Source organism: Lepisosteus platostomus, chromosome 12 (assembly GCF_059453375.1).
Source record: "Lepisosteus platostomus isolate fLepPlt1 chromosome 12, fLepPlt1.hap1, whole genome shotgun sequence".
In the NCBI taxonomy this organism is placed as follows: Eukaryota; Metazoa; Chordata; class Actinopteri; order Semionotiformes; family Lepisosteidae; genus Lepisosteus; species Lepisosteus platostomus.
In genome coordinates this window covers 16,198,047-16,224,040 of record NC_142622.1, presented here as the reverse complement: position 1 = coordinate 16,224,040, position 25,994 = coordinate 16,198,047, and the positions used below count along the sequence as shown (strand labels likewise).

Genomic DNA, 25,994 nt, shown 5'->3' with positions numbered 1-25,994 from the left:
TGTTAATACATCTTCCTAGAAGGACTCTTTACTGTTTTAGAGTGAAGTCTATAATTGCTTTCTTGATTTTCTCCATCTATTTTTGCATAGAGTATTTATGACTGTATTACTACCTGTGTGTAACAGTAGTTTCCAGGGGCTTTTAGATTTCCAAATTATTTTGTCTGTCATCAGTTGGGAAATGGTTTGAAAATTGTACAGCCTGCGAAAAAATGGCTGCTCCACCCAAGGAGACTTCTGAAACATAAAAAACTGATGTTTTGCTGTGTGGAGTGCATGGTCTAAAGTGTTGATTAACAACCAGGGCAGTACCCGTGAAATAATGAGATTGACGATGGAGAAATTCTTTCGAAACATATTTGAAGAAAAAATGATTCAGGAACTCACAAGATATAATTCATTTGTCTCTGAAAACCACCCCCTGGCCTGGCTCAATTCCTGTTCTTTTTTAAATCCATTTTCCATGGGCTGTTAAGTGATCAATACAAGTAAAGTTTATCATTTCAAACAGAAAGGATCAAAGCCAGGGAGGAGATTAAATATACGTTTTTCTCTGATATTCTTACAAAGGGTAGCTGGACAAAGATTAGTACTCTTCAGTAGTGCTCTAATAAATGTAAATGGTAAAATGTTTTCTGATGATTTTAAAATACATACCAATTATTTCTGTTAATCCAATAACCATTATTTAAAGAAATGCTATATCCAACACACTATCTCAACTGAATCCCTAAATGCCTGTACTATGACAGCAGAAAATAACTGAATAAAATATATGCAGACTCAAGTGGCAGTTTTTGTCATTTGGCATAACTACCTGTTTTTAAATTTGGACCCATGTCCTCAGGATATTCAGATTAGACTTGCTTGTAAAGTTACAGTAAGTGCTCTTCTAAAATAGTTATAATAGCGTCTGGCCCAAAGTGCCAAATAGCAATGAGTAGAGATCTCCATAAAATGAATAAGGAGAAGCTTAAATTGAATTTAATTTCATCAGCTTTTAGCTTCACTACAAAAAGCTGGCCTCTTTATAAAGAATAAAACATGACTGCATTATCAGGGTTAATTGATGGTTTTATCAAGCATTCTGGAAAAAGCCGAGCGTACTTTCACAGACAATGTAAGATAATATGAGATAACTAGCTTTAATAAACATAAAAGAAACGTACTGTACATACAAGGAAGCAATATCAAGACACGAATGAAGAAACAGCACAAGAGTTCTGTTGTTCGAAGATTAGAAGACCACTGATTCATTGGAAGGGTTGCAGCAACCTGGAGCCTATCCCAGAAAAATAGGACACAAGGCAGGACTGCACCTTAGAAGGAATGCCCGTCTCTTTACAACAGCGTCGGAGGGACAAATATAGAATGCACACTTGTCACCCGAGTCATAAGCCACAGGTTGGAGGTGATGTCATGTTTATGGATTTTCTACTGTACTACTACTCCAGAACTCATCTGACTTCCACTGCTGTATTTAACAGAAATAAGTCAGAGTGAAGGTACAGTTTAAAGCATCGTATGAACAAAACTGTGAAGTCCACGGCTTCATTGGTCTGCATTAAGCTGAATATTACCTCCATTCTGGTGTGCCATCAGCCTCTACCTCACCCTACTAGTGAGGAGGGCCTCACTTCTTCAGAGACTGTAATATTTTACTGCTACTGTAGGTGCTTGATCTCCCTTCACACAGGTATAAATGCATGACCAAGCAATATCCGATTATCCTGTTCCTCAATCAGTCACTCACCAACATCATTCTTTTATCAGAGAAAATGGGAAAAAAACAGGATTCTGACAGCACTTAAAAAACAAATCTTTATTAAATGAAAAGAATTATTCCTGGAGGTCAAATATGAAATAGAATATACAAAAACTTTACATCAGTCTTGCCATTTCAAACAAAATAACAAAAGTCTCAAACATGATGGCAGATTTTTTTTTTTCAGGCTCAAGGGCTGGAACCACACTGTATGGCAGTAAAGGATCAGAGAGTGATGTGTTCAAAATCCAAAGTTTGAGTAGAGCAAAACTGAAAACCTACACTCTTACAGAACCTGGGTTTTGGAAAGCATAGTGCAGCAGCTGTCACAATCTTAAAATTTCACAATCGTCTCGTAAAAGACAAGACGAGGAGAACACCAGGTAGGATAAACCCAGAGTACCCACTCCTTAATCTTATAGCTGAACCTTGTTTTATCATGGGTAGACAAATCTGGCTCATATGTTAAGGTTACTTTTGATAAAAAATCTAATTTTTCCATATATTCAAAAGTTTTCTGTATGGTGCTGCTAGTTACATGGCTGTAATGAAATACAATGTCAATTACTCATTAAAAACAGAAAGAAAAGCAGGAAAAAACATTGTTGCAGGCTCAGAAGTGCCCTGTTTAAACTCTTTGGCATACCTGACCATTTTTCTTTTTTTTTTTTACATTTATAAAAAACAAAGTAACCCAAATAAAACATACACAAAACAAGTTTTCATCTATTTTATTTCACAATAAAACATTAAAACAGCTTTTATTCTCCTTTTTTTAATATTTCACATAAACTGCTAAAATGCTCTATTCTAGCCGTATAACTATACACACACACCGAGTCTCCCCAAACACACACTGCTGGTTTCATTTCATTCACACAGGGTGGCCACTGTGGGGTTTCGCACATGAACGACGACCTCGCGGCTCTGAAGCGACGAGAGCAGAAGTCTCTCCCCGGGACCAGCGAGCCGTTCCCATCACATGAAGTCATTGAGCTCCGCTTCGAGAGCGGCGGCCATTTTGTCCGCTTCCGAACTGCTGCCTTCCTCATCCTCGTTACTCGACGCCTTGCTGGACTCGCTTCCCGAGTCGTCGTCGCCTTCCTTGGCCTCCTGCAGCTTGCGCTTGTGGCCCCTTCGGAAACACAAGGAACAAAGGTTACAGCGGGAAGACCCCAGCTGAGGCTTAATCTGCTGACCTGGTTTCTGACCCCGCATCGGCACTGAGGTGCTGGCAAAAGTACAGTATTTGGCAACTGCTTTGTAACCCTTCTAAAACTGCGGCACACATACAAAGGGAAGTATGGGAAAAATGCTCCAGTGCACCACCCAGAGCTTGCTAGTGAGGAGACCGCCATGGGAGTCTCTGATGGCTGTCAGGAGTGGAAAGACCTGGCGATGAGCTCGATGAAGCTGTTCAGGGTCTTTGGGAGGGTGCTGCTCTTTAAAATTTCTAGCTCCGAGGTGCACAGTTTACACAACACAGCTGTTTGATTTGACAGCTAACTTTATACTGTATGAAAATCCCATAAACAAATTGAAGGTTAGAATAAGCTCTAGACTTATTGAATAGCACAGAACATTTGAGTTCCATTTCCTACGGGCCCTCACTTACTAAAATAAATGTAGGGGCTGGAAGGATATATAATTGGCTCATTTAAAAGACTCTGAATTAACTTTGCTTGGGAAGGGAACCCTTACTCTGCCTAATTCTCAGCACTACTTTCTAATGGGAAAAAAAAAGTCTCCCAGCTCCAAACCTGTTTTGACGAATTGACACTTACAGATACTGAGTGGTTACGTGAGAAATGCACTCGGAAACAGTATTTTGGGGATTAAACAAGCATTCTTCCCTTAAAGGAGAGTCACACCTGAATTTGGTTTATCTCTTGGTGTCAAAATATTCACACAAACCTATTAACATTGCCAAATTAAGTCTGTAAGAAAAATCTTAATTAGGTTTCAAGTGATCTTTACACGAGACTCAGAAAAGTGAACCTACACAATTTAAAAAAAGTACAACTTTTTCCACGAGAAGCCTCAAAAACTTCTCATACCCAAGCATGAACAGGTAACTAATCAAGGCTACCATATTTCCTGTGAATACACCACATTCCAACGTGAAGAACTGTCAATTCTCTTTTATAATGCACCCACCCAATCTGGAATCGCTGATTGTGTGAGAAGGCCTGGGAGCACAGTGATCACCCCAATACCCGCATGGGGAGAAGGAGGGTGATCAGGGAGGCTCAAAACGCATCACCCCAACACTTGTTTGTCAGCGGTGATGGACCGTCAAAAAAATGATAATACCGAATGATGGGTTAGAGTGAAAGAACAGTACCCAGTACCCCTCAGCTTCCCGTGTTCACATGCAGGAGAAAAAGCACATCGACCCTTTCTGCACTGTGAATGATGTTCTCTGGTCACGGACAGAATGCTACGCTTGTTTTGCTATTGCTACCAAGCACTGGCAAACTGAAGCTACACACAGTACACTGCACACAGCTGATCAACAGTCCATTTTACGGATGATGTGCTGTCAAATGTATAAAATGTGCTCATTAATAGATCTCACTGTGACCATGAACCTGTGAACTGTAACGCATACAGTATGACTAAACCTGCCATCCTTCCTGTTAGACGTGGTAATCATGTACAATTTTTCCAACAGTATTTTCTAATAGCTCCCAAACAGACAGCTGTTATGGTTTATCGCGAAAGGTTTGTCAGGGTTATATAATAATTACTTCCTGGTGCGTTCTGGCTTGTGCGTGTTATTATAGATGCTCCATTTTTACGCTGTTCTTGCTGCTGATACACATTTAAAAGTGACACAGGGCTACGAACCTTCTCTAGGTAAGAGACATAAGTCATTACCACAGACACTTCATTCCCTCTTAATATCATTGAGCAGTGACATCCGATCCATCTTGTGCCTCTGCAGTGTCCTTTGTCCCGCCCTTTTTTACCACAGATGCAGCATCTGAAGACTTCTCAGGCCTGACTATCAGAATGTTTCCGGGGGAATCAATTTGGTGCTACACCTCTCAGCCATTTAATAAAAGACGCTTCTCCACACAGTCTCTTAGTATTCAGCTTTAATGTATGCCAGCATAGATGAACAATGTCAGAACAGCAAGCGACACTAGCCCAGCCACATATAAACAAACACACTACAGTGCGTTCTTTCAGCTATGGAAATGGTTGCAGAAAAGGTTTGATGATGCATGTCCCAGCTGAAGGACAAGGACATTAGATTACAAATTCATACTAGAAATGGGAAGCAAAGCACATAGATACCTGTTCCATAAGCCAAAACTATTCTGCATGGAAAAAGACTTGAAATAGAACTTTACGAGGTCAAGAGGATGAAGAATCCCATCTGGCCATTCAGTATAATGAGGAACATGTTTCCTCTCCTGAACTAATGAATGGGAAATGGAAAGTACCAATAGCGCAGCTTTTTTGACCTTGTAGCCCGACCTTGCCAGATTTCAGACGCTAAGCAAAGGCTGGACCCAGTCAGTACTGGTCAAACATTGTGTTGTTGATGGGCCAGTAGGAGGCGCTCTTTTCTACAGACCAGAGTTTCCAAAGCAATGCGTCAGCATGTTGACTAGGGAGGCCGTATTGTAGAAGAAGTTGTCTTTCACATGAGACGTAAAAATAAGCTGCTGACTACCTGGTCAATAATGATCCTTTGGCACTGTTCATAAGAACGGGGGTATTAACCCTGGTAAATGGTAATTCAGCTGGTGAAGTGATTTCTCAGGCCCTACTCAGGATTCTGCACTTTTGTGGTAGACGAAGTGGGTCAACTGAAATACTCTGGGATGCTTCGATGATAGCACTATGATATATTGAAAGGATTAGAATGAATTATTATTTGGCAAATGTGCGAGAACTCAATTTCCAGGTCTCCATTCATTTACTTTTATTGGCATTACTCATTTACTATCACTGTACTAAGAGAGTTATCACCACATAGTTTCAGCTATTTATATCAGATATTGGCTTTCAGAGAGAGTAATAATTCCTTGGAGACGTAATATAATCTCAATCATATTCTCCAACACTCATTTTGGGTAGTTTATCCTACCCGGACACAAGAGGTGGAGAACTGCTGATCTTAATGCCACTGTTGAGCAATACTTTCCTCTTAGCTGACAGTGAGCGGTATGGGCTACAGACACTGGCAGTGGAAATGACTTCCCCACTTTGCTGTTCGAGTTTCCCTTTTTAATACAGAGTTTCACAGTTTTCCAGTGGACACAATTTACATGTGCTGTGATGACTTTGCAATCATTAATTGTTTCCTATCTGCCCCACTTGGGTGATATCATGTTGATAGGTGAGACACTGCTTCACCGTTTCAAGTCACAAAGTGGAATTTGTCAGGAACATCAGGGATGACACCTCCACTCTTTTGAAAGCTTCCATGGAAACTTTAAAAACCGTGTAGTCAGGGTCTAATTTTATTGTCGCATCTTAAGGACAACACCTCCTACAGCACAGTGTAACAACAAATGAAACTTCCATTCGTTTTCCATCATGAGCCGTCTAGCAGTTCGGGTTCATATCATATGATATGAGTTCATCTGGCAGTTTGTTTTTGTGTTTTAACAAATTATGTTTCTTCCACAGGAAGTCTTCTTTGCCTGAGGTGCTGTGTCTGTGCTTCTTCATGTATGAAAGCTGCCCTGTCCCAAACAGAGGGCACTAAGAAACAGAATGAGCATTCTCACCTGCAGTGAGCCAGTGTCTGCTGTAATCAGATCAGATCAGGCTGGGCTGGTTCTGGATCTATATATTATCAGTGTTTATAGACTGTCTAGACAATAATAGATTGACATACAGTAGCTTTAGAGTTTTTGTCCGGCTCCAGCATCTACAAAATCAGAATAACAATGTAAAATCTAAGCCGCACAAAACAGAAAACTGCTGTTTCAAACATAACAAGCAAGGGAACAGTTGACAATTAGTTTGAATGACATCTCTCTCCTGTTGCTATTTCATAAAAACGTATGTTAAATGTGCCGGTTGACAGTCTATGATTTGCACAAAAGCTATTGTTACAAAAACAGCAGCTGGCATTTCTCTCTGGTGTAAAACAAATGTGCTTTGCAAAAATACAAAATGTGCACTTAAGGATGCCATTTTGTGGTCAGTACCAATCTGTGTGCAAATAATCTGAGCATGAAAAGACACCAGACAAAGCATTCACACTACTCCGCTCAGGAAAACCTGAAATATGAAACTTGCTGTTTGCAGACGAACCTAACACCTCTCACACGATATGATTTTCTTATTTGGAGACTTGTGCTCAAAGTTTTAGTGCAGTAAATCTAGAAATAACAAACATGACTGCTGTATACTCTCTGGAGTACCAGTGAATGGCTGTTCTTATTTATCGACTACAGACTACATGTAGGAAGGCATCTAGTTATCCTGCAATATAAAAGATCTCCTCAAAGTAAAAGTGAAAGTAAATGTCAGTAAAAAGAGTGAACATCCAAACAAATGGAAAAGACTTAAGGAGACGATCATGGCATGAATATGCTTGTGCTCAAAGAACAAGAGCATAAAGAATAGTTGTTGCAAAATGTCAACAGCATTTGCACAGCAGTGTACAGTACATACTTTCTTAAACCAACAGATGCGTGACAGTGCTACAATAATAAGCAGAACACTGCAGCATCACTCAACTGTACTGTATTTTCGGTCAGGGATCCTACTGAATCCTTCTTATGGCTGAAGAGATTGAAAAGACAGGAATAAACTGCTGCTGTTCACAGTCTCTACTTTCACCTATTTATTTTCTATAGATATATCCAGTTCGATGCTCTGAGCTGTCGGACCGAAATCTTTTTTTTTAAACTCTGTTATTAGCATCGTCAAACTGTAGCTGAATAATGAATCCAAGCCAATTCATATGCAAGAGAAAAAAATACTGACACCACAGAGAACAGTTCACACAGCTCTGGGATGTACCTACAGAGCAGATTTGACAGCTAAATACCAATGCAGCAGCTTTGGAAATAATAATAACAATGATAAGAAATGACTTTGTAACTCTTAAAAAAAGACACTGTCACAGGTTTTTATGAAACAACTTTAGTGATATATCTAGCTAGAATGTTACAAATAATATGAATAGGAATCTCACATTTACTATTTAATTTAATTAATATTAATGTCAAAACACCTTTCTGCCAATATCTTGTTGTCCTTGATCCCTCCTTCTCATAGTTACTGTTCTACGTTATATAAAGAGATAACAAAACAACCTCTTCTGGTTTTTACTGTTTGCTTCTACAGCAGCTGTCTACAGGTGGGTTGGTTTCATTTTATGACTCTGGCAGTGTTTACTAACAGAATCTTCTTTCTAATGAGAGCCAAGAGCTCAAGGAAACTATGTTTAAGTTATTTAAAGGGGAACTACAGTCCCAATTTTTCAGACTGGTTATCAAATCTCAGTAACAAAATAAATTAATTGAAGGTATCGCAAAATTTTACAAATTCTGAATAAAGCACAAAATCATGAACTAGTACTACTGTATGTGCTAAATCGTTAAAGTACTGTATGGTTGCCATATTGTCGCAAACTGTTGGTCTCAGCACGGTCAAGAGCGAGAGTTTGCAAGAATTGGGCCCTTCTTGCTCACTGTAATGACTAATGTAATATGATGTGTGAGAGAATAAATACAGGTTGTGCCAGATCATGATCCAACATGATTTTCACGCAGAATTAACAAGGAAGTCATATTTCTCAGCAAGCCATCTCAAAGTTGAGAGCAACATTTCTATTGGATTAAAAGAGATGTATTCACAAGCCTGCTTGTTAACAATGTCAAAGGGTCACAGAAAGGACTGGAAGGTTTGTTGCCTTATTCTCAATCACAGACAATGACAGTAATATGGCGCGGCGCATACCTGGAAATTTAGTCTTTTTTTGTGATGTAAATTAGATGTGTTGCAAGTTACTGTGTATGTTTTACTGTCATTGTGGTTTGAAACGCGCTCATCAATGGTGATTCTTTCTAACCCTGAAATACAAAAATAGCGCTGCCCTTTCCCTTTAAATCCAAGATCAGGGGGTACGTCATTACCCAAGGGGCTGTGGGAGTTTGGAACAAGCCAGCCAACCATGTTGTTGGAGCCATGACTCTGGCTTCCTTCAAGAAACAGCTGGTAACTACCAAACTGCTAGATGGGCCAAATGACCTCCTTTTTGTTTACAAACATTCTTATCTTCTTACGTGAGGAATGTACATTTTACAAAAAAAGAATCAATCAGGTTTCATCTTAGTTTTTAGTACCACTGACTCTTCTCTCCTGTTCCACGCCCGTCTGGACAGATCCATTTCCACACAACTGGTGTGTTACAGGTAGTGAGAAATTCAAGCAGTACTTGTTTGGTACCACATTATTAGCTGTGAAAACCTGGCAAATTACAAAGCTCTCTTATGGGACGTGGGCTGATGTCCACAGAGAATTTCGCCTGAAACCTCCAAATTCACTTCCACTATCACACAGCATGCAAGTCCCAACAGCTAAACACTTTCTTGCACTTGAAAAGTGTCTGTATTCTGCTGCCCAGTTGGAAACTGCTGGTTACTGTCACTGATCCCAAACACCGTTATTATTCCTGCCTTGCTACAGCCTGCTGGCACACCTTGAACTATCACATATGTGATAAATGAAAAGGCTTTAATTAAATTTTCAGACGGATAATGCATTGCAGAGCATAACAACACTATTTTTAATACTGAAATTACATCTGTAAGGGTTATTTCATAAAGCAGCTGGGTACACGTTCCAATTAAAATGCTAAGCAGTAGTCAAAAATAGAGAAAAGTCACTGCACTTCCCCCCAGAGGCGGAGCTGTATATATGAAGTATATACAACTTAAAATATATTAAATTTTCACATAGAAATATCATGCTTGAATGTGAAAGCGGATCTCCAAAGAAAGTATCAAGCTTCATAATATATTTCAGGCTATAAGCAACAGAGCCCCATAATGGTGCCCCTCCATGGTCACCACCGCAAGCTCTCTGCGCAGAACCCTAGTGATGTTGGCACACTGGCCAGCAGATGACACCCATTGTCCAGTTTGGGCGTGTACCTCATTATTTCCTTGGTCCATGGTGAACAGGTGACAAGTACCTTGGTTTCACCTCATTTCATGTGCACTACATATTGAAAGAAAAGATTTTAAAAATATCTTTTGAGTCTGGATTTTGAGAAAACCCACTAAGGTGCTTGCAGAATCACTTATGAAACAGACCACATAAAAACAGAAGAACAGTACCTACTTGAGCTGAAGCTAGTAACCTCTGAAAGTCCAAAGCTATGCATCTGAATGAGGATCTGCTCAAAATCTTTGAAGCTCACCCCATAAAAAAAATGAGACAGAATTACATAATCTGCAGCCTCTCAGCAGAGATCTGATGGTTCATACACCAGCCTTTTAGAAAACCACTCCACCCTACAGAACACTTTTGGTGTGTACTGCAAGACCCATCATCCTACTGACACCTGACAGGATTCACCCACTACAGGGTCCAACCCTGGTCCTGGAGAAAAACCACCCATTTCAAAAGTCCACTGCGATCAATTAAGCACATGACTTCTTAAACTGAGATGAGGATCTCTTCATTGAACGGATTATTGCAGCTATTGATTAATTGTTAAAATATGCAATGTATAACATATTAAGATTGTATTGATGGCCCCCAGGAATGATTACAATATAAATCTGCTTGCTTTCAGTAAATCAGTTAGGTAATATGACTTTAAAAAGCTCCAAGAGCAGGAATGCTATTTGCAGAATGCTGGATATTTTTTTTAAATTCAGAGTTTTGAAGAATGTTCACCTCTCCAAGTAATTTATATCCTGGATGGAAATGTGAAGAGTTAGCATTATGACTATTTTCAGGGGGAAAGCAGTTATGCGATTCAATGTCTGTACCTCTCAATCCATCGTTTTTATGATTTATTGATTATTATTACGGACTACAAGATAAATTGAGCGCCGCTGTTCTGCGGACCCTGTGACAGCGTAAGTTATGCTTTAAACATCTAGAGGAGACACAAACTGATTTATCATACATGAAGCCTAATGCAATCAATAATTCACTCAAGGCCTCTGTGAAAATTAAGGTGGCCACAGAGGTAGGAGTCCTGACATACAGGAGGCTTAAGCAGAATGGCAGGCTCTAGGAGATCTGGTGAACACATTATTAATGGTTTTTCAAAAAGAAGGAAGAATAAGAAGGCATGTTTCAGGCACTACCTGATCTTAGCCACCATTGTCTGGAATGTTTTAAAGCCAACGGAACTACACTACCATGGGCACACAGGAGAGGGTTAGAAATGTTACAGAAACAGGAGATCTGGAGGATTATGCTACTCGCTCCTGGACATGGCAGATCTCCACCACCCAATAGATCCTCTGTGGATATTTGCGACACACACATTTGCATTTCAATTTTTATGGGAGGACCCCATTCACTCTCCTTGTCTTTTCATTCACTGCTGAATCTTCCACGGACATTAACCTCCACATACAGTGAAAGGAAAGCCAGCAACATATGACCCACATAGTGTATAAAGAATGTGTATCCTGAGGTCTGAAGTGGTTTGAAGTTTTCAGCTCCTACATGGACACCAGCCAACTGGAGTACCCCCAACAATTCTTGCTTGGTGAACTGGAGCAATGGAGGTAAAGGAGTAGAAGACAGCCCTTTCTCAAGCAAACAACTGAAGTTCATCCTCAACCTTCCAGATAGGACTGCTGCAGTCTGTTCCCCCTCACAAGGCAACAATACCACAATGGTCCTGGACTCAGTTCTGCTGTATTCCAGTGTTAGTATATCCTCTGCTAAGCACATAAATAAGAATAAAGTAGATCAGGTGGGTAGCTGCGTCAGCATGAGTAGGTTGCAAAGGAACAAGTAATAGGTTTATTCCATCCTGAAAAGAGAAGAAAGAAAACACAACGTTTCGGCCGTGGAGCCTTCTGCTCACACCTGAAGAAGGCTTCACGGCCAAAACGTTGTTTTCTTTCTTCTCTTTTCAGGATGGAATAAACCTATTACTTGTTCCTTAATAAGAATATGCTTGCAGTAGCTGTACGCTGTTATATGTACATGTTGTTACAAACGCCAACCCACTGTTTGTATTATCAAGTTTGGTATCAGTAAGGACTCCAAAGAGAACTGTAATAGCAAAGAGGGAGGATTAAAAGTTAAGGATCAATAAGCACAGTTTAGAAATTCTGGGTAATTAGTTAATAAATCCCACTGACTTATCCTTCAGCACTGGAAGCCAAACAACCAAAAATGTCATAATTAGCGTTATTAGAAATTTGAAGAGACTGTCTGCAGTCTACGCTACAAATTGATATTTTACCCTTTCAAATCTCCAGGCGAAAAACTCTCAGAAATTCCTTCAGGAGAGCTGGCAGCAGGTTTCATGTAAGTGAAATGTACTCAAGTGAAACAACTGGTTGAAAACCCTTCAGTGCCCAGATTTCTTTGTGGATGAGCATACAGGCCACACAGATTCAATCTGTGCTGGAATCGTTATGAAGATAAGCTTTTCAGTTCAGAAGCCATACTGTAATAACGTTGTTACAGAAACACTATAAAGAACCAGATTCCCAGCAGTTTTATATACTTTACGTCTCATGGGTGCACCGCACATGATGGATGGAAGTCACTTGAACTCCATTTCAGATGTAATAATTGACTGTCTTCAAATTTGTATTTTTTGCCCAACAATAAGTCCCCGTTCATATTGCACAGTTTCCCCTTGACACAAACTTCTGATTAAATATAAAGTTGTATGCAAAAGTTTGGGCACCCCTGGCCACATTACATGTTTTTTGATTTTCTAAGTGAAAAGAAGTTAACACAACCTTTGCAGCGAACAAACTTAAACTTGACATATTTCTGCAAATTTTAATGCACAGTTACTATTTATTTGCTGAGTTTAACAGATTGAAAAAATGAAACAGTAAATGTGGCATGTGCAAAAGTTTGAGTAACACCCCCGTTGGCAGAAATCACTGCCTCCAAACGTTTCTTGTAGCCAGCTAACAGTCTTTCTATTCCTTGCTTGATTTTTCCCCACTCTTCCTTGCAGAACGCTTCTAGTTTATAAATATTCTTAGGTAGTCTTGCGTCTAGTACAGCAGGACAATCTGTACATAATAATAATAATATTATGAATTGCTTACACTTATATAGCGCTTTTCTGGACACTCCACTCAAAGCGCTTTACAGGTAATGGGGACTCCCCTCCACCACCACCAATGTGCAGCATCAAACCTGGATGATGCGACGGCAGCCATAGTGCGCCAGAACACTCACCACACATCAGCTATCAGTGGGGAGGAGAACAGAGTAATGAAGCCAGTTCAGAGATGGGGATTATTAGGAGGCCATCTGGTAAAGCCCAATGGGAAATTTGGCCAGGACGCCAGGGTTACACCCCTGCTCTTTTCGAGAAACGCCCTGGCATCGTATAGGCAACGCCCTACATGTTGACTATATAACCAACCATGTCTGAAAATACAGCCAACAGTTAATATCTGTAGCTAAAGTGGCAGGAAAAATCACAAAGCACTGGTTGTCACTGGGAAGTGGAGACCTTGACAACTTTGTGAAAATCTGTCACACGTTTCCCTGATGGAGACCTTGGGATGGCGGGGTCTCCAATTTTGTGAAAATGGGAATCTCCTTGGTTTTATCCAGATATTAACATTCTAAATATTTTTGAAGGAACATTTGTGGCAACTTAATCCAGTTGGATAACAGCAAATGTTATAGCTTAATCAAATATCTACAGTATAGTATGTATGGTACAGTAACTGCTGTGCTACATTTGTCAGCATTTTCATTGCATTTAAAAGACATTTAATACCAGGGCATCGTACAGAATACTCCCGCACTTTCCAGCTGACATTACAAATCTTTAGGAAACCTAGGTTTTTGGACAGGAAGCCGAGAACAGAACAGCCACCACAGAGAGCAAAGGAAGTCAAACGTGTCCACCTGGGTGAACACCTTTGTTCAGGCTATACGCAGAACACAGTGTGTGTAATTAAATTCAGTGCAGGAGAGCCCTGAGGACACAGAATTCATCATCTGACGGAAATGGTACAAAAGACTCTTTTTTTTTTGCCTTTGTGCCCAAGTATTTGGCTTGAATACAGCTCCTAACGTAAACATCCATGTGTCATTTCCCCTGTTTGCAATTCTGATGATTTGAACGCTGTGTGATTACATGGACTACGACAGCTAAAATTGACTATGACACAAATGCAATAACTCTGTTTGTGCTGCACGTATGAAAATGATGTTTTTTATTTTTAAATCTGAAGTTAAGATGAGCAAAAGACGATTAAGATGTGCGGTCTGCTGTACTTCAAAAGCAAAAAATTGTGTCCGACAGCTGTTTAAAAGTAAACGGTTGTTAGCTAGCTGGGGCAACTAATGAGTTTAATTTAACAAGCCCAGGGCAGTGAGGAGTAAACTGTGCTTTATAGAGCAATGTTTTTCAATGCAAAGGTCAAAGCATGGATTTTAGTATCCTAATTGTATGTCCACTTTCCCCTTTACTTCTAAAATGCAATCATCTCCCTATTTACATTATTGGTTCTAGAAAAGGTGGTGAAGAACCAAGAGTAATAAAGATCAAGAGTATTTTTTACACATCTTCATACAGCTCAGCAAGGGGATGAGTGGCCAATTTGACAGATAAAACTGAACCATACCTTTCACAGAAATATTAGTCTGGTTTAATCCAAAATAAAAACTCAAATTTATAGATAGACTGTAACTATTAAATTTCAAAACTAATTTTTGACTGCGTTTTTTCTTTTAATTACTTCTGAAAGGTGTCTTCAAAGAAAACAAAATCACCAAACAGACGACCAGTAATGAAAAAAGATTAATGCTGAATGTGGAAATTCATCTCAATTCCAACACCTGCCTGTATGAAAATTCCAGGTGTGAAACTCATGGTTTTTAAAGCAGCTTACTCTTTAAAGGAGGCTAACTCATAGATGATTTTGCCTGCCCTCACTTAACAGCTTTACACCCCAGTCCACAGAAATGAGTGTCTGTTAATGAACAATTCAGAAAATATTGTTTTTTATGGAGTCTAGGAATTGTGCTAGGAATCACTGAAGAGCAGCACATCCAAGCGTGCGGGACAGTTGGGACAAATATATTATAATGGAGCTGTTGGCTACAGTTCAATGAGAACTATGAGTCAATCAAACAGCATTAGCAACTAGATTCTACCTCAAAACTGAAGATGATGAAAAGTGAGAAGGCCATTCGGATAAGACTGCCACTCCCCATCACTATAACTTTAATTGATAAGATCTAGAATAGTTCTAGATTAGAATCTAATAGATCTAGAATAGAATGACGTCACAAGATAACTCATTACTCTTCGACACATCGCTATATAATGCTTAATTCCAGTAAGTCCTGAAATTACAGTGCCGGCGCTCTTGACAGAAATGAGAACTGAGTGGCATGCTCTGGCCATTATCCGGTCTATGAGGCACGTGTTCTAATCACTGCACAGCACACTGTACCTTGTAGGATGATTACAGAAACGGGTTCAAAAGGTTGTGATTGTTTTGATTTCAGTGCTGATAAACGCTCAATTTGTTACCACATGATGGCTTTGGACGTAGGAGTCGGCAAGCTGAAAGACACACTTGTTGGATTTAATAATGTGCCGCCGCCCGCGCTCCAGAAAGCAGCAAAATATCTCCATAAAAACTCACTTTGAAAAAGCAGCGGTGCTAATGAGCCATGGGATCCTAATACAGTCGGCAAGCGGTGCTGGAGACAGCTAGGCGCAGGGAGCTGTAGGTGCTCACAGCATGCTATACTTGGGCACTAAATAAGAGGCTACTTTTGTCTGAAAGCAGGAGGGCCATGAACTCAAGCAGACTTTCTGCTGTGTCAGAGTCAGATCTCCAACTTCAGCACGTTTGTTTGTGTGAGCCACGTTCCGGCATTTCATTTCGCATCTTCATTTCGCTCAGCGAGGGGATGAGTGACTGACGTGACTGACAGATACAACTGAACCATACCATACCTCTCACGGAAAGAAATAAATCAAATCTGATTTAATCCAAGATAAAAACTTATATTATAGGTAGTCTCTTAAGTCTCCTTACAAAGGTTTCCTACTGTGTTTAACACAGGCAGTACTGCAGTGAGCCACAGGCAAAAATGCCAAAGATAAAGAGAGAAATGATGAGAAACGGCGAGAGATGTTAAAAAGGTTTCAGGTATTGCTGCCGTTGGCTGGCGAACTGCTACAGCACTAAAAAGGTCCTGCTGAATAAAGATAAAGGGAACGAGTACAAGTCAATGAGGCTCTTTTTTGTACCCATAGTTCTTTTCCCTTGAGCATCGTGCTGTGGAAGCTGCTGTCACGCAGCAGTGCAGTAAGGTCACCCTGCCGCCCGTTCTTCATGTGGATGGGGGTCCTTTATGTCCACCCAAATGGATTTTTGGTTACAATTGACTTTGGAAAGCTCTCCACTGCAAAATGTTTCTCTCTTTCTAACAGCAGCATTTAACCATACGCAGACAAACTAAACAAAGCTAAACAACGTGTTCTGAAAATAAGGAGAGGAATTTCTAGTGGCTGAAAGAAGACCCGCTCTCTATAAACATTTTCAGAGACTTCATGGGCTATTTAGCAGCTGTTTTGTTTATTCGCTTATAAGACACCAAAGTGAAGGCACTAACTTACATTTAATAGTATCGATCCATAGCAGATCATCTTGACAGCTGATGCACTCAGAACTTTAAAGAGCTGTGGTAGTTGAAATTCAGTCAGTGGTTCAGTAATGCATTGATTTTTTTCCTCATCTGCTATACAGTTAATAAACCTAGGACCACCTTAGGAGTCAGTGAAGCTCTTTAGGTTTTTACATTTCTGAAAGAAACAGATCAAACACTGTTGTTTCAAACTTCAATGAAAAGAGAAAGCAAGCTATGATACACCCTTGTAGCTTTAAATCTTTCTTCCAAAGGATTTAATGAACAACAGTCAGTATTTTCATCAGGCTCACAGTGCATGTTTATATTTGATTGCACACAATATTCAGGGCCTCACTGCATAATTGAGGTTTCAGGATCAGAAGAAGGAAATCGGATTGCAAAGACATACAAAACAAAACTAATTCAAACTGTCACCATTAAACAGTAGTTTGTTTTCTTATCCAGAATGACATTCAGCCCTGCAAATCACTGACTGTGTGTTGTTCAGATCATGTTTTTCTCTCTCTTTCTCATGCTTGATGGAGAGCAGGAATATCTTAACAGTCAGAACACAAAAGACTTATGTGCAGAGCAGATTTTCAGGCTAACTGCAGGGTCATGGTGTGATGCTAGCCACCGGATTTGCACAATCAATTTTTTTCAAAGCTCTATTTGATGTTCAACAGAAGCATTCTGCAATGTTTATTTATTACCAGAGCTAGGCAAATGAGTCTCACAGCACAACCACTTTATATTTTAACAGAACCTGATACCCTCACATCGAGACACTCCTCCTGGTTACTAACTAGACTCGAAAACGCATTCAGTACAAACCACTCTCTGCTGTGGCACACAAAGAACTGACGGATATCTACAGTAACTTGCGCTAATGTGACAGTCAAGACCAAACAGGTCCCTTCAATTTCTCCCGTAAAAGTATCCAAAAACCCTCTGAACAGACCTCCATGGTCTTAGGGTTACTGCTGGCTGATCTGCAATGCACATTCACGTACACATTTTATACTTCTGAAGTCAATTTTACTTCAGAAAATAGAAGGAAAAAAACATTTAAATCAAACCTTCTCTCCTGCTTCTTACTAAGGTAATGTGAGGGGTAAGTGCAAAACTGACTCTCTAGTAAACAGCTTTCCATTGCAAAAGGCCTTTCAGTCCTGAAACTGAAAATCTGAACCCGCTGCCATTACAGCATTAGTTATACGGAGCAGAATATTCATCTTGTGTAGTTGGACTGGTTCTGAGTACGCCTGCCTCACAACTCTCAAATCTGCAGGGCTTTGCAGTAGTGAAAAACTGCAGGTACGCACATCGAAATTAAAATGGTTTTCTTTAGCAATGATCTCTTCATTTGTGAAGCACTGCTTCAGTTCTGAGCAGTCGGTATCTCACGAGGCGGCTACATTTTAAAGAGGCGTCGCCTAGTTACACCGCATTAAAGGCTCTCTTAAAAAGGAAAATCGCTGCTTTATATGGTATGTCTCTGCCCAATTTGGAGTCATTTGGGCGACTTTTGAACGCGAGAGTTTTGGGAACGGTTTTTGGAATACCTGTATGTTCTAGAAGAGCCCGAGCTAGGGTTAGGGTTAGGGTTTCGGTTTCGGTTTCAAAACCACCGAGACATTTTGCGACACATTCATTGTGTTTTAGGATGTATTTGAAGAGCAGGAAAGGCGTTTCTTTGTTGTTTTATCAAGAAAAAAATATTGGTCCCAATTTTGCGGTCTTGTTGTGCGCCCCTGTTCAAAATGGTCAAAAATCAAACGTTTGAAAGGACTCGCTCTTCATGCTAAAATATCCTGTATTTTGGGTTTCATTACAAAGAAAATGATCAATTTAACCCAACCTCAGTCGTATTTTTAATCCTAACCTGTCAAATGCACAAAACATGCTTATTTTCTATGCCACTTCAGCAGCAGGTTACAAAAGAAATCATTACTTGAGTTTTAAAGCAGATACACTGCAGATGCATTTGAAATATTTTAATATGTCTCCGCCTAATTAGGAGTCATTTGGGTAACTTTTGAACTTAGGTGTTTTAGGCACGGTTTTTGGTAAACTGAATAAAACGTTGACCACCTTTACATCTCTGAGGGTCTCTTCTCACAAAGTAAGGTCCTATGTTTGAAAGCATAAAACAGACAAAAACATGCTGCATTAAGATTACAGATAAGGTTACATTTCCTCTCATTACTGGGTGGTTGATATTGTTGGACTTTGAATCTGGTGCCAATATACAAAGGAAAACAGGAACCTGAATTATGTTCCCATAATGTCATCTTTTGTTTAAAAATAAAAGACACATTTTTGCAGCAGCCTAGGTGTGAAACATAAACACCAGGGAGACAGCCAAAACATATCCTGCAAAACCGCAGCTGTCCAGTTCTGCTGTCAAGCATATATCCACGCTAAATGCTGAGTCACTAAAAACCTTCAAGACATGCCACCCGTCTCAGCTTTTACAGAGGCTGATTGCTTTCACTACAGACCTTTCTGGGCCTCATTCTGTAGCAGCTGCCACACCTGGAAGAGAGGGGGACACCAGGTAGCGCCCTACTGAGCCAGGCAGACAAGGTCATGTTGCTACTCCAAGCCCTACCAGAAGCTGGGAATTTTAAATTAAATATCCCCAAACTGTATAATGTCATCATTATTATGACATCTAAATTATTCATTTAAATGCACTGGGGCTTGTTATGTAGACATCTAGATCTGAGATAGCACTTTCTGAAGTAGAATGACCAAACATGGACAGATCAGACCTTTTGCAAAGAAAAAAAAAAGACCAACACACAATTACCGCCAAGCATTTTCCACTGCAACCTTTAATGCCTAAGAGAATCCAGCATATTTTAATAACCATAAGAGCAATTCTATACTGAAGAAGTATGTGATTCAGTCCTTAATCGTACCGAAAAATCAATTATCAACACATCAGTGGTGTGAACTAGGGTTACCCTCCACAGAAAACACTTTTTTTTAAATGTGATGACAGCATGAAGAGTTTAGGATGAACTCAGGTTTGTCCATTTCTTAGATCTTAGCATGCCTTCACAGTACGTCAATGACTTCAAGATTCAGAGAAAACGCACATGCAGAAAAGATAAATAATACAGCATAAAAAAAATCCTGTAAAATGTTAAACACTCACAAAAATAAATGAGCATGCAGTGCACTAAATCATGACATGACTAATTTCTCACATAACAGCTTGCTTTAAGCAAATCAGTTTTATTTATTTATTTGTTCTTGAACAGTTATACCACTGAGCTTTCTGTGTTATATGATAAATTATTGCCAGCTGGAAAACACAATGAACTTCTCCCTGACCCACAACACTGGCACCCCGACACCGCCACGCCAATCAGATAAACCACCTGAAATGATTTGTTGTCTCTCCTGTCTTTTCTTACTCAGGAATACTGTATGTGTTTAACACAGCAATATGATTAGAAACTGCATCACCCTCACACCAGCAAAAGAGAGTGCAGAGGAAAATGAAAGGGAATAACAGATTTAAAGAAGACAGGAATGTGAAAAAATGTTGTGGGCTCTTCTCTCCTGGCTCTTGTTAAATGCTGTTTGACAATGTGTAGGAATCACTGCACAGCAAGGAGAAATCAATATCTGACAATGTTGACACAGCAGAGCTCTTTCGCTCTCTGTTTGAACCCTCACACATCAGAAAAGTCTGACTTGCAGGTCCAAAAATGGCTCCAAACTACTTTCAATACCCAAACTCAAAAGCAGTAATTTCTAGAATTATTAGACGTCTAGGTTTGTGCTTTTGCAACCCTAAAAAACATCTGGAAATGTCTGTTTTTTCAGGATTGGGTTCCTGGACTGCAGCATTAGCAATGCTGAAATTCAAATACTGCAATGTTCTGTATTCCACTTCAGAGAGAATAGGTGTTTCAGTCACTGTACACAGATCGACAGCCATGCAGATTCAATTCAATTCAGAAACAGCTCTGAAACTGAAATAATTTTCATATTTGAGTGGCAAGGTGGCTCAGTAGTTAGCGCTGCAGCCTTGCAATATTGGGGTAGTGGGTTCAGTTCCGGACCTGGGGTGGTATCAGCATGAAGTTTGTATTTTTTCTGTTGTGTTCGTGTGGCTTTCTTTCAGGTGCTCCAGTTTCCTCTCACAATCCAAAGACAAAAAGGTAGTTTAATTGGCTTCTGGGAAAACTGGGCCTGGTGTGAAGGTGTATGTGTTTGTGTCTTTGTCTGCCCAATGACAGACTGGTGTCCCTCCATGGTGTACCCTGCCTTGCACCTGTTGCTTGCCCGGATAGGCAACCATGTTCGGAATAAGTCAGAAGTTAGAAGATGGATGGATAGCAAACAGGTGACTGCATCTAATACTCACACCCATTATAATGTTCGGAAAGATTATGTTCTGCCACCAAAAATTGAATTTACAGGTCTGCATGCTTAAGCAAATCAACATTATTTTATTTTTTTCTCTTTTATGGCCATTTACTGTCTGTAAGTCTTCAGTATCAGCATTCAGGTTTTTAACAAAATATTTGTTTAGTACGATAGAGCCATACAGTAGAAACAACAGATAAAACGCGCGCTGTCAGCTGACGCGAGTACTGCACTGGAAGAAAGGATTTGACATTAAATGTGTTCAGAAACATGAGAGACGATGAGAGGCACTCATAGAAACAACATGACGGTGACAGAGCAACCGATACATACAGTCAATAATTTCATGAGAGAGCTGACTTTCGCTCTTCTAGGTGGTCATTAAACATCGACCTTCCACTCTTCATATGCCGATGATAATGGAGCAAAATGACAGGGGGAATTAAAATTTGGAATAAAAGAACACAGTATTCAAGCATTAATGGTGAAGCATTAGAGCTTAGCATCATCGGGAGTTCAGGTTGCAAACCAAGGGAAGAGTTGCTAAAAAAAACCCTAGTCCTTTCATAAGCATGAAACATAGTTTAAAACCCTTTACATACTTAAAAGTACCACCCCTTTAGCATGCAGATAATATGTAGTGTATAGGTCTTCCATTTATAGTGCAGAGAACAAAAATATTTACCATAATACCTTGATTAATCAAAACTGGTCTTTTCTTAAATCACCACAAGAGCTTACAGTATACCTATCAATTCAATGTTTTCTGAGAGGTAATGGTATGAAGTAAGACTAAAAGAACAAGAATTAGTGTATGTTAAATGATAAGTGAAATCCTTGTCCGTTTCGCACGTAAGTAGAATATAATTAACCAAGTACTTAGAATCAGGTGGTTAAATAATTGGGTAATAAATGAACAAGCACTAAATTTGGGTAGCACTGTATTTTCTGTGAGGAACACAAGATGTGACAAGTGAGCTAGGCAGACGTACAAAAGCATTGGTTCTGCAGCTTGTTTTGATGGATGGGCCCTGCAGCATGAAAGTGGCTTCACTCATCTCGTGCTGGCAGGTGGATCTCGTCCAGGTTTTTCCCCACGGTGAGATTTGTTTTCTGTGACCCTCTGGCAGGATGTCGGCTCACCGCCTCCAGAGCCACTTAGCACTAAGTGTCAAATAAATTACACAAACTGGCAGTTTGTTATCAACTTCGCTTTACGCCCCTGTCTCGGGGCTTGCGAAATCTTGTGCAGAGGGCCAAAATTCTCCAAAATGCAATTGTCTCTCTCCTACATCTAACTCTCCATACATGAGAACAAACTGTCAACAGAGCGGCACTGAGTAGATGATCCTTCCCCAAGCTCTAACTGAACTGGTCAAAATAAATATTTGTTTGGGAACCACAACTGTTGAAAACCAATGGTTTCTTTAGGGATAAGCTGTACCAACTCCTCATTAAAAAGACTGCAATTAACTATATTTCCTATAAGACAGTGGGCATTGTGACAACGATAAAACAAGTCACTTACAGTATGAAGCTGAAATATTCAGACAAGAATAAATATTTCTAAAGGCTTATGAAGAAATGCTATTTTTTAAAATCCAGTCAGTCTTGCTTAATGGTTACTTGCTGCCTTATCACTCTGACCATGTTTTAGTGAGCGGCTCTGTGCTAGTTTGGGAATGTCTATGGAGACCGTTTCTGCCAGGGTTTTTTTTTGTTAAATATTTAATGGTGTTTTGGTTGCTTTCTGTTTGTTCTACAAGAACAGTCTGAGACTAGATTCTGTCAGCTCACATCAAAAGATGTGGCATGTATGTGTATACACTGACTGCAGCTTTTAGATTTGATTTTGTAGATGCGATATGGAATTTCTTATATAATGGCTGCAAGTGCATACAAATTATTGTCTCTACTGAAGGCAAGTGAAATAAACAAGAGTGAGAGTATTCAAAAATATCAGTAATTCCTTACAGAAACCACACATTACTGAATTTCTTGGCTACAAGAGCAGTAGAAATGTACTTTTCTCAATTTCATCCTGCTCTGGAAAGGCTTTGCTGTTATAGTTCAAATGAGATAAGAGTTTTTTTTTCCCCCCACAAATGATTAATGAAAATAATAGGTGAGACAGGCTCAACAGATGGTTATTAAGAGAAATGAAGCAGATCATCCTTTAATTTGAATCGCTCCAAACCCAAAACTGTGTGAATGTAACCCATGTTTTAATATCAAGTACATGACAGATAGACAGCCAGATTAAATATACATGAAACCGAGCAAGTTTCTTAGTAAATGAAAAACATTTTGAGTAGCTATGAATCACCTGCACAGCGTGAAAATGCCTTTCAGAAACAGGGCCTTCAATGGCAACAGGCACTTGGGATGTGGGCTCGGAATTTCCAAGTGACAGGTTATGGAATTCACTGAAGTGCTCTCTAATCCTATTTCCATCACATACATACTTCACTGGCAAGATCATAATTCTTCAAACCTAAACAGCAACATCCCAGAGTGCAGGCCTCCTTTAAAAGTCTTAAAAGGAAGGCGGAAGCACACAACGTTTCCACACAGACAGGAGAACAGAAGCGCGAGCTGGTCACCCAGGACACATTGTGACCTCCAGGTCCATCCATAGCTGCTGTCATACAGTTTTCCCAGAAGGGAAAAAGAAAATCTCATTCACACTCAGGCAGCCCTGGGGGGATTCATTTTCTTCAAGACTGAGGTACTGCCCCACACATCCCCCAGAGACCGGACTAGCTCCCGCCAGCACAGACAGCACTGAGAATGAGAGCCTTCTCCTTGTTGTGAGGTTAAGAGACTGTAAAGACTTCCATCTTCCTGCCTGCTTCGCTCTGGATTCTCTAAAGCAGATGGACACCAGTCCATAGCCACTTCCGCATCAAGGGAAGACAGCATTTCCTTCAGTTCGACTTATTTCTCGACGTTTGACGCAGATAATCACAAATAAAATTAAAGGCTGGATTTTTTCCTTTAAAGCCTAACCTAGTGCACCTTTCATCTTGACACACAGATCATGTCTACTGTAAATCGAGCCCTGTTGAATGTTATTACGATGACTTTTTAAACCCTAGGATTACAGGATCTTTAACTTTAACAGGACATGCAAATGTGAACAACAAATTTCACAGGGACACGTCAGTGACAAAGAGCAAACTAGGAAAGAATGTCAGTAAATGAATGACCAGATTCTCGCAGCAGAAAACACAGAGAAGGTGTGTTAACCATAATGAGTGTGGGGCTCAGTATGGTTTTTATCTCGCGTCTTTGTTACAGATATATGAGTAAATGCCACATGCCACATTTCCTACACAGCAATTTCAAATGTCTGTGCTGTTTACATCAGCGTCCAAAGACACGATTTCAGCTATTGGTAAACAGTTTTACATTTCTTTGTCCTGTGTAAAGCCTGTGTTAAGATAGTACTACTGCCTACATAATAGGATGACATAGACCAATCCAGGATTGTGTAGAACAAAATTGTTTTCAGGGTTACCAGACAGAACGTACAGCCTGCAGCTAAACAGGCGTGAAGACAAACTCCTCTGAAGATCACTTATCAGCAATTAATTGGTGTGGAATTTGTGCTCGGGTATAACAACATTGGATCCATGACTCAAAAGGTGTTAAAGGCAAGACTCTACAGTACGAATCCATGTACAGTATAATAGAAACATAATGGATCCGGGACAAAAGCAGCAAGATTTGGGGAGACTCATTAAGCCTTACTACATATGGACTGCAGGTCTGCAGACTTGTGCGCGAAGGAATCATTGCAGATGCACAAACGGAGGCCCAGAGGGGGCTCCGGAGATGCCCGACGTGTACAAAATGGCCCAGGGGGGTGGAAATAAAGGCCTTGCCTATTTAAGCTTCTGCTTCCTATCCCCCTCCCTCCGCATAGTGATCTCCAGCGCTGCGCTCGCTGCTGGACTGGGAGTACTGCTGGGGCTTCCCGGGTCACTGTTCATCTGCGTCACAGCGCCCGCCGAGTGTTTTTAGTTCTCCTCTGAGCTCAGGAGCCCACCGAGCCTGAGCCCCCACCGAAACGATGCGTTACGATGTGCCCCGCGTTTCTAGGGGACGAGTTACTGCTGTGCCTCTGCCCTCATGCACATCCGCAGCAAACCTTCGTTCTGAAAACGAATTTACACAATGCTGCTGGTGATGAATTTCTAAGATAAATCAGGAACTAAGCTCTCACAGAATTTGGTACCGCTTCACCGCGTTTCGGGGCCTGAATAGATGGCTCATGGGGGGGGGGGGGTCTCGAACCCTAGTCCTGGACAGCACCAGCCCAGCAGGATTTATAAAGGTCACCTTTAAATTGTCAGTTTCAAATGTTTTTTTCAATGAAAAAAGTAATTTAGAGATAATTTGCACAAAAAAAAACGAAGACCTCTCAGGCCTCAAGGACATATGAGGAGTTCCCTTAATTAAGCAAATTACTCGCATAATTGATCAGTAACTCGCTGTGTTCCAAATCTTAGACAAAGGTGATTCAGGATTTCCAAGAGCAGGGCTGGAAACTCCAGGTTAATCAATATGATCTTTCTTTGGAGGGGGTACTAAAATTTGACACGTTGGTTATGATTCAGATTCTGAGATACAAAGATCTCAAGTCTGAGGAGACGGACAAAGCTGGGGCTGCAGAGCGAGAAAGGGAGAAGAGCTCTACTCAATAAATACTCTGGCTGACAGAGTATCCCGAGAATCCGGAGCCTCTATTCATTCCCAAGGGCGTGTTGGTCTGCTATAGTAGGGTTGCTGGCTTCACAAGCAAAATGAAAAGGCTATTTACATCAAGGGTACTCCCACTAATTGGCACCTATGAATGGAGCATTTTCACCCCTAGAAACCGTGATCTACAGGATTCAAAAGGAATTTAGTTCATATTTCATGATGTAGGACTCTCGCATTGACAGAAGAGATTCATTTGTTATTCTTAACACCTCAAACTAGCCCTGTTCTTATTCTGGGTCAGGGAAGGCTTCTACAATGAATT

General features: G+C 40.3%; 1 protein-coding gene and 1 long non-coding RNA gene across 4 annotated transcripts in view; both read right to left on the bottom strand.

Moving 5' to 3' along the window:
* Positions 1 to 1,807: 1,807 nt before the first annotated feature.
* Positions 1,808 to 25,994, bottom strand: part of ctdp1 (CTD (carboxy-terminal domain, RNA polymerase II, polypeptide A) phosphatase, subunit 1) — a 130,654-nt gene continuing 106,467 nt past the window's right edge. For all 3 annotated transcript variants that reach the window (XM_088601146.1, XM_088601145.1, XM_088601148.1), the window contains one exon: positions 1,808 to 2,900. In XM_088601146.1, coding sequence (XP_088457272.1) covers positions 2,744 to 2,900 — 157 coding nt within the window. In that variant the 3' untranslated portion in view covers positions 1,808 to 2,743. The remainder of the gene's footprint in view (positions 2,901 to 25,994) is intronic.
* LOC148651171 (uncharacterized) lies at positions 14,927 to 25,326 on the bottom strand. Its single transcript, XR_015925683.1, has 2 exons — positions 18,652 to 25,326; positions 14,927 to 18,367 (listed from the first exon to the last, which is right to left on the bottom strand). It is a non-coding gene; the product is annotated as an uncharacterized LOC148651171 (long non-coding RNA).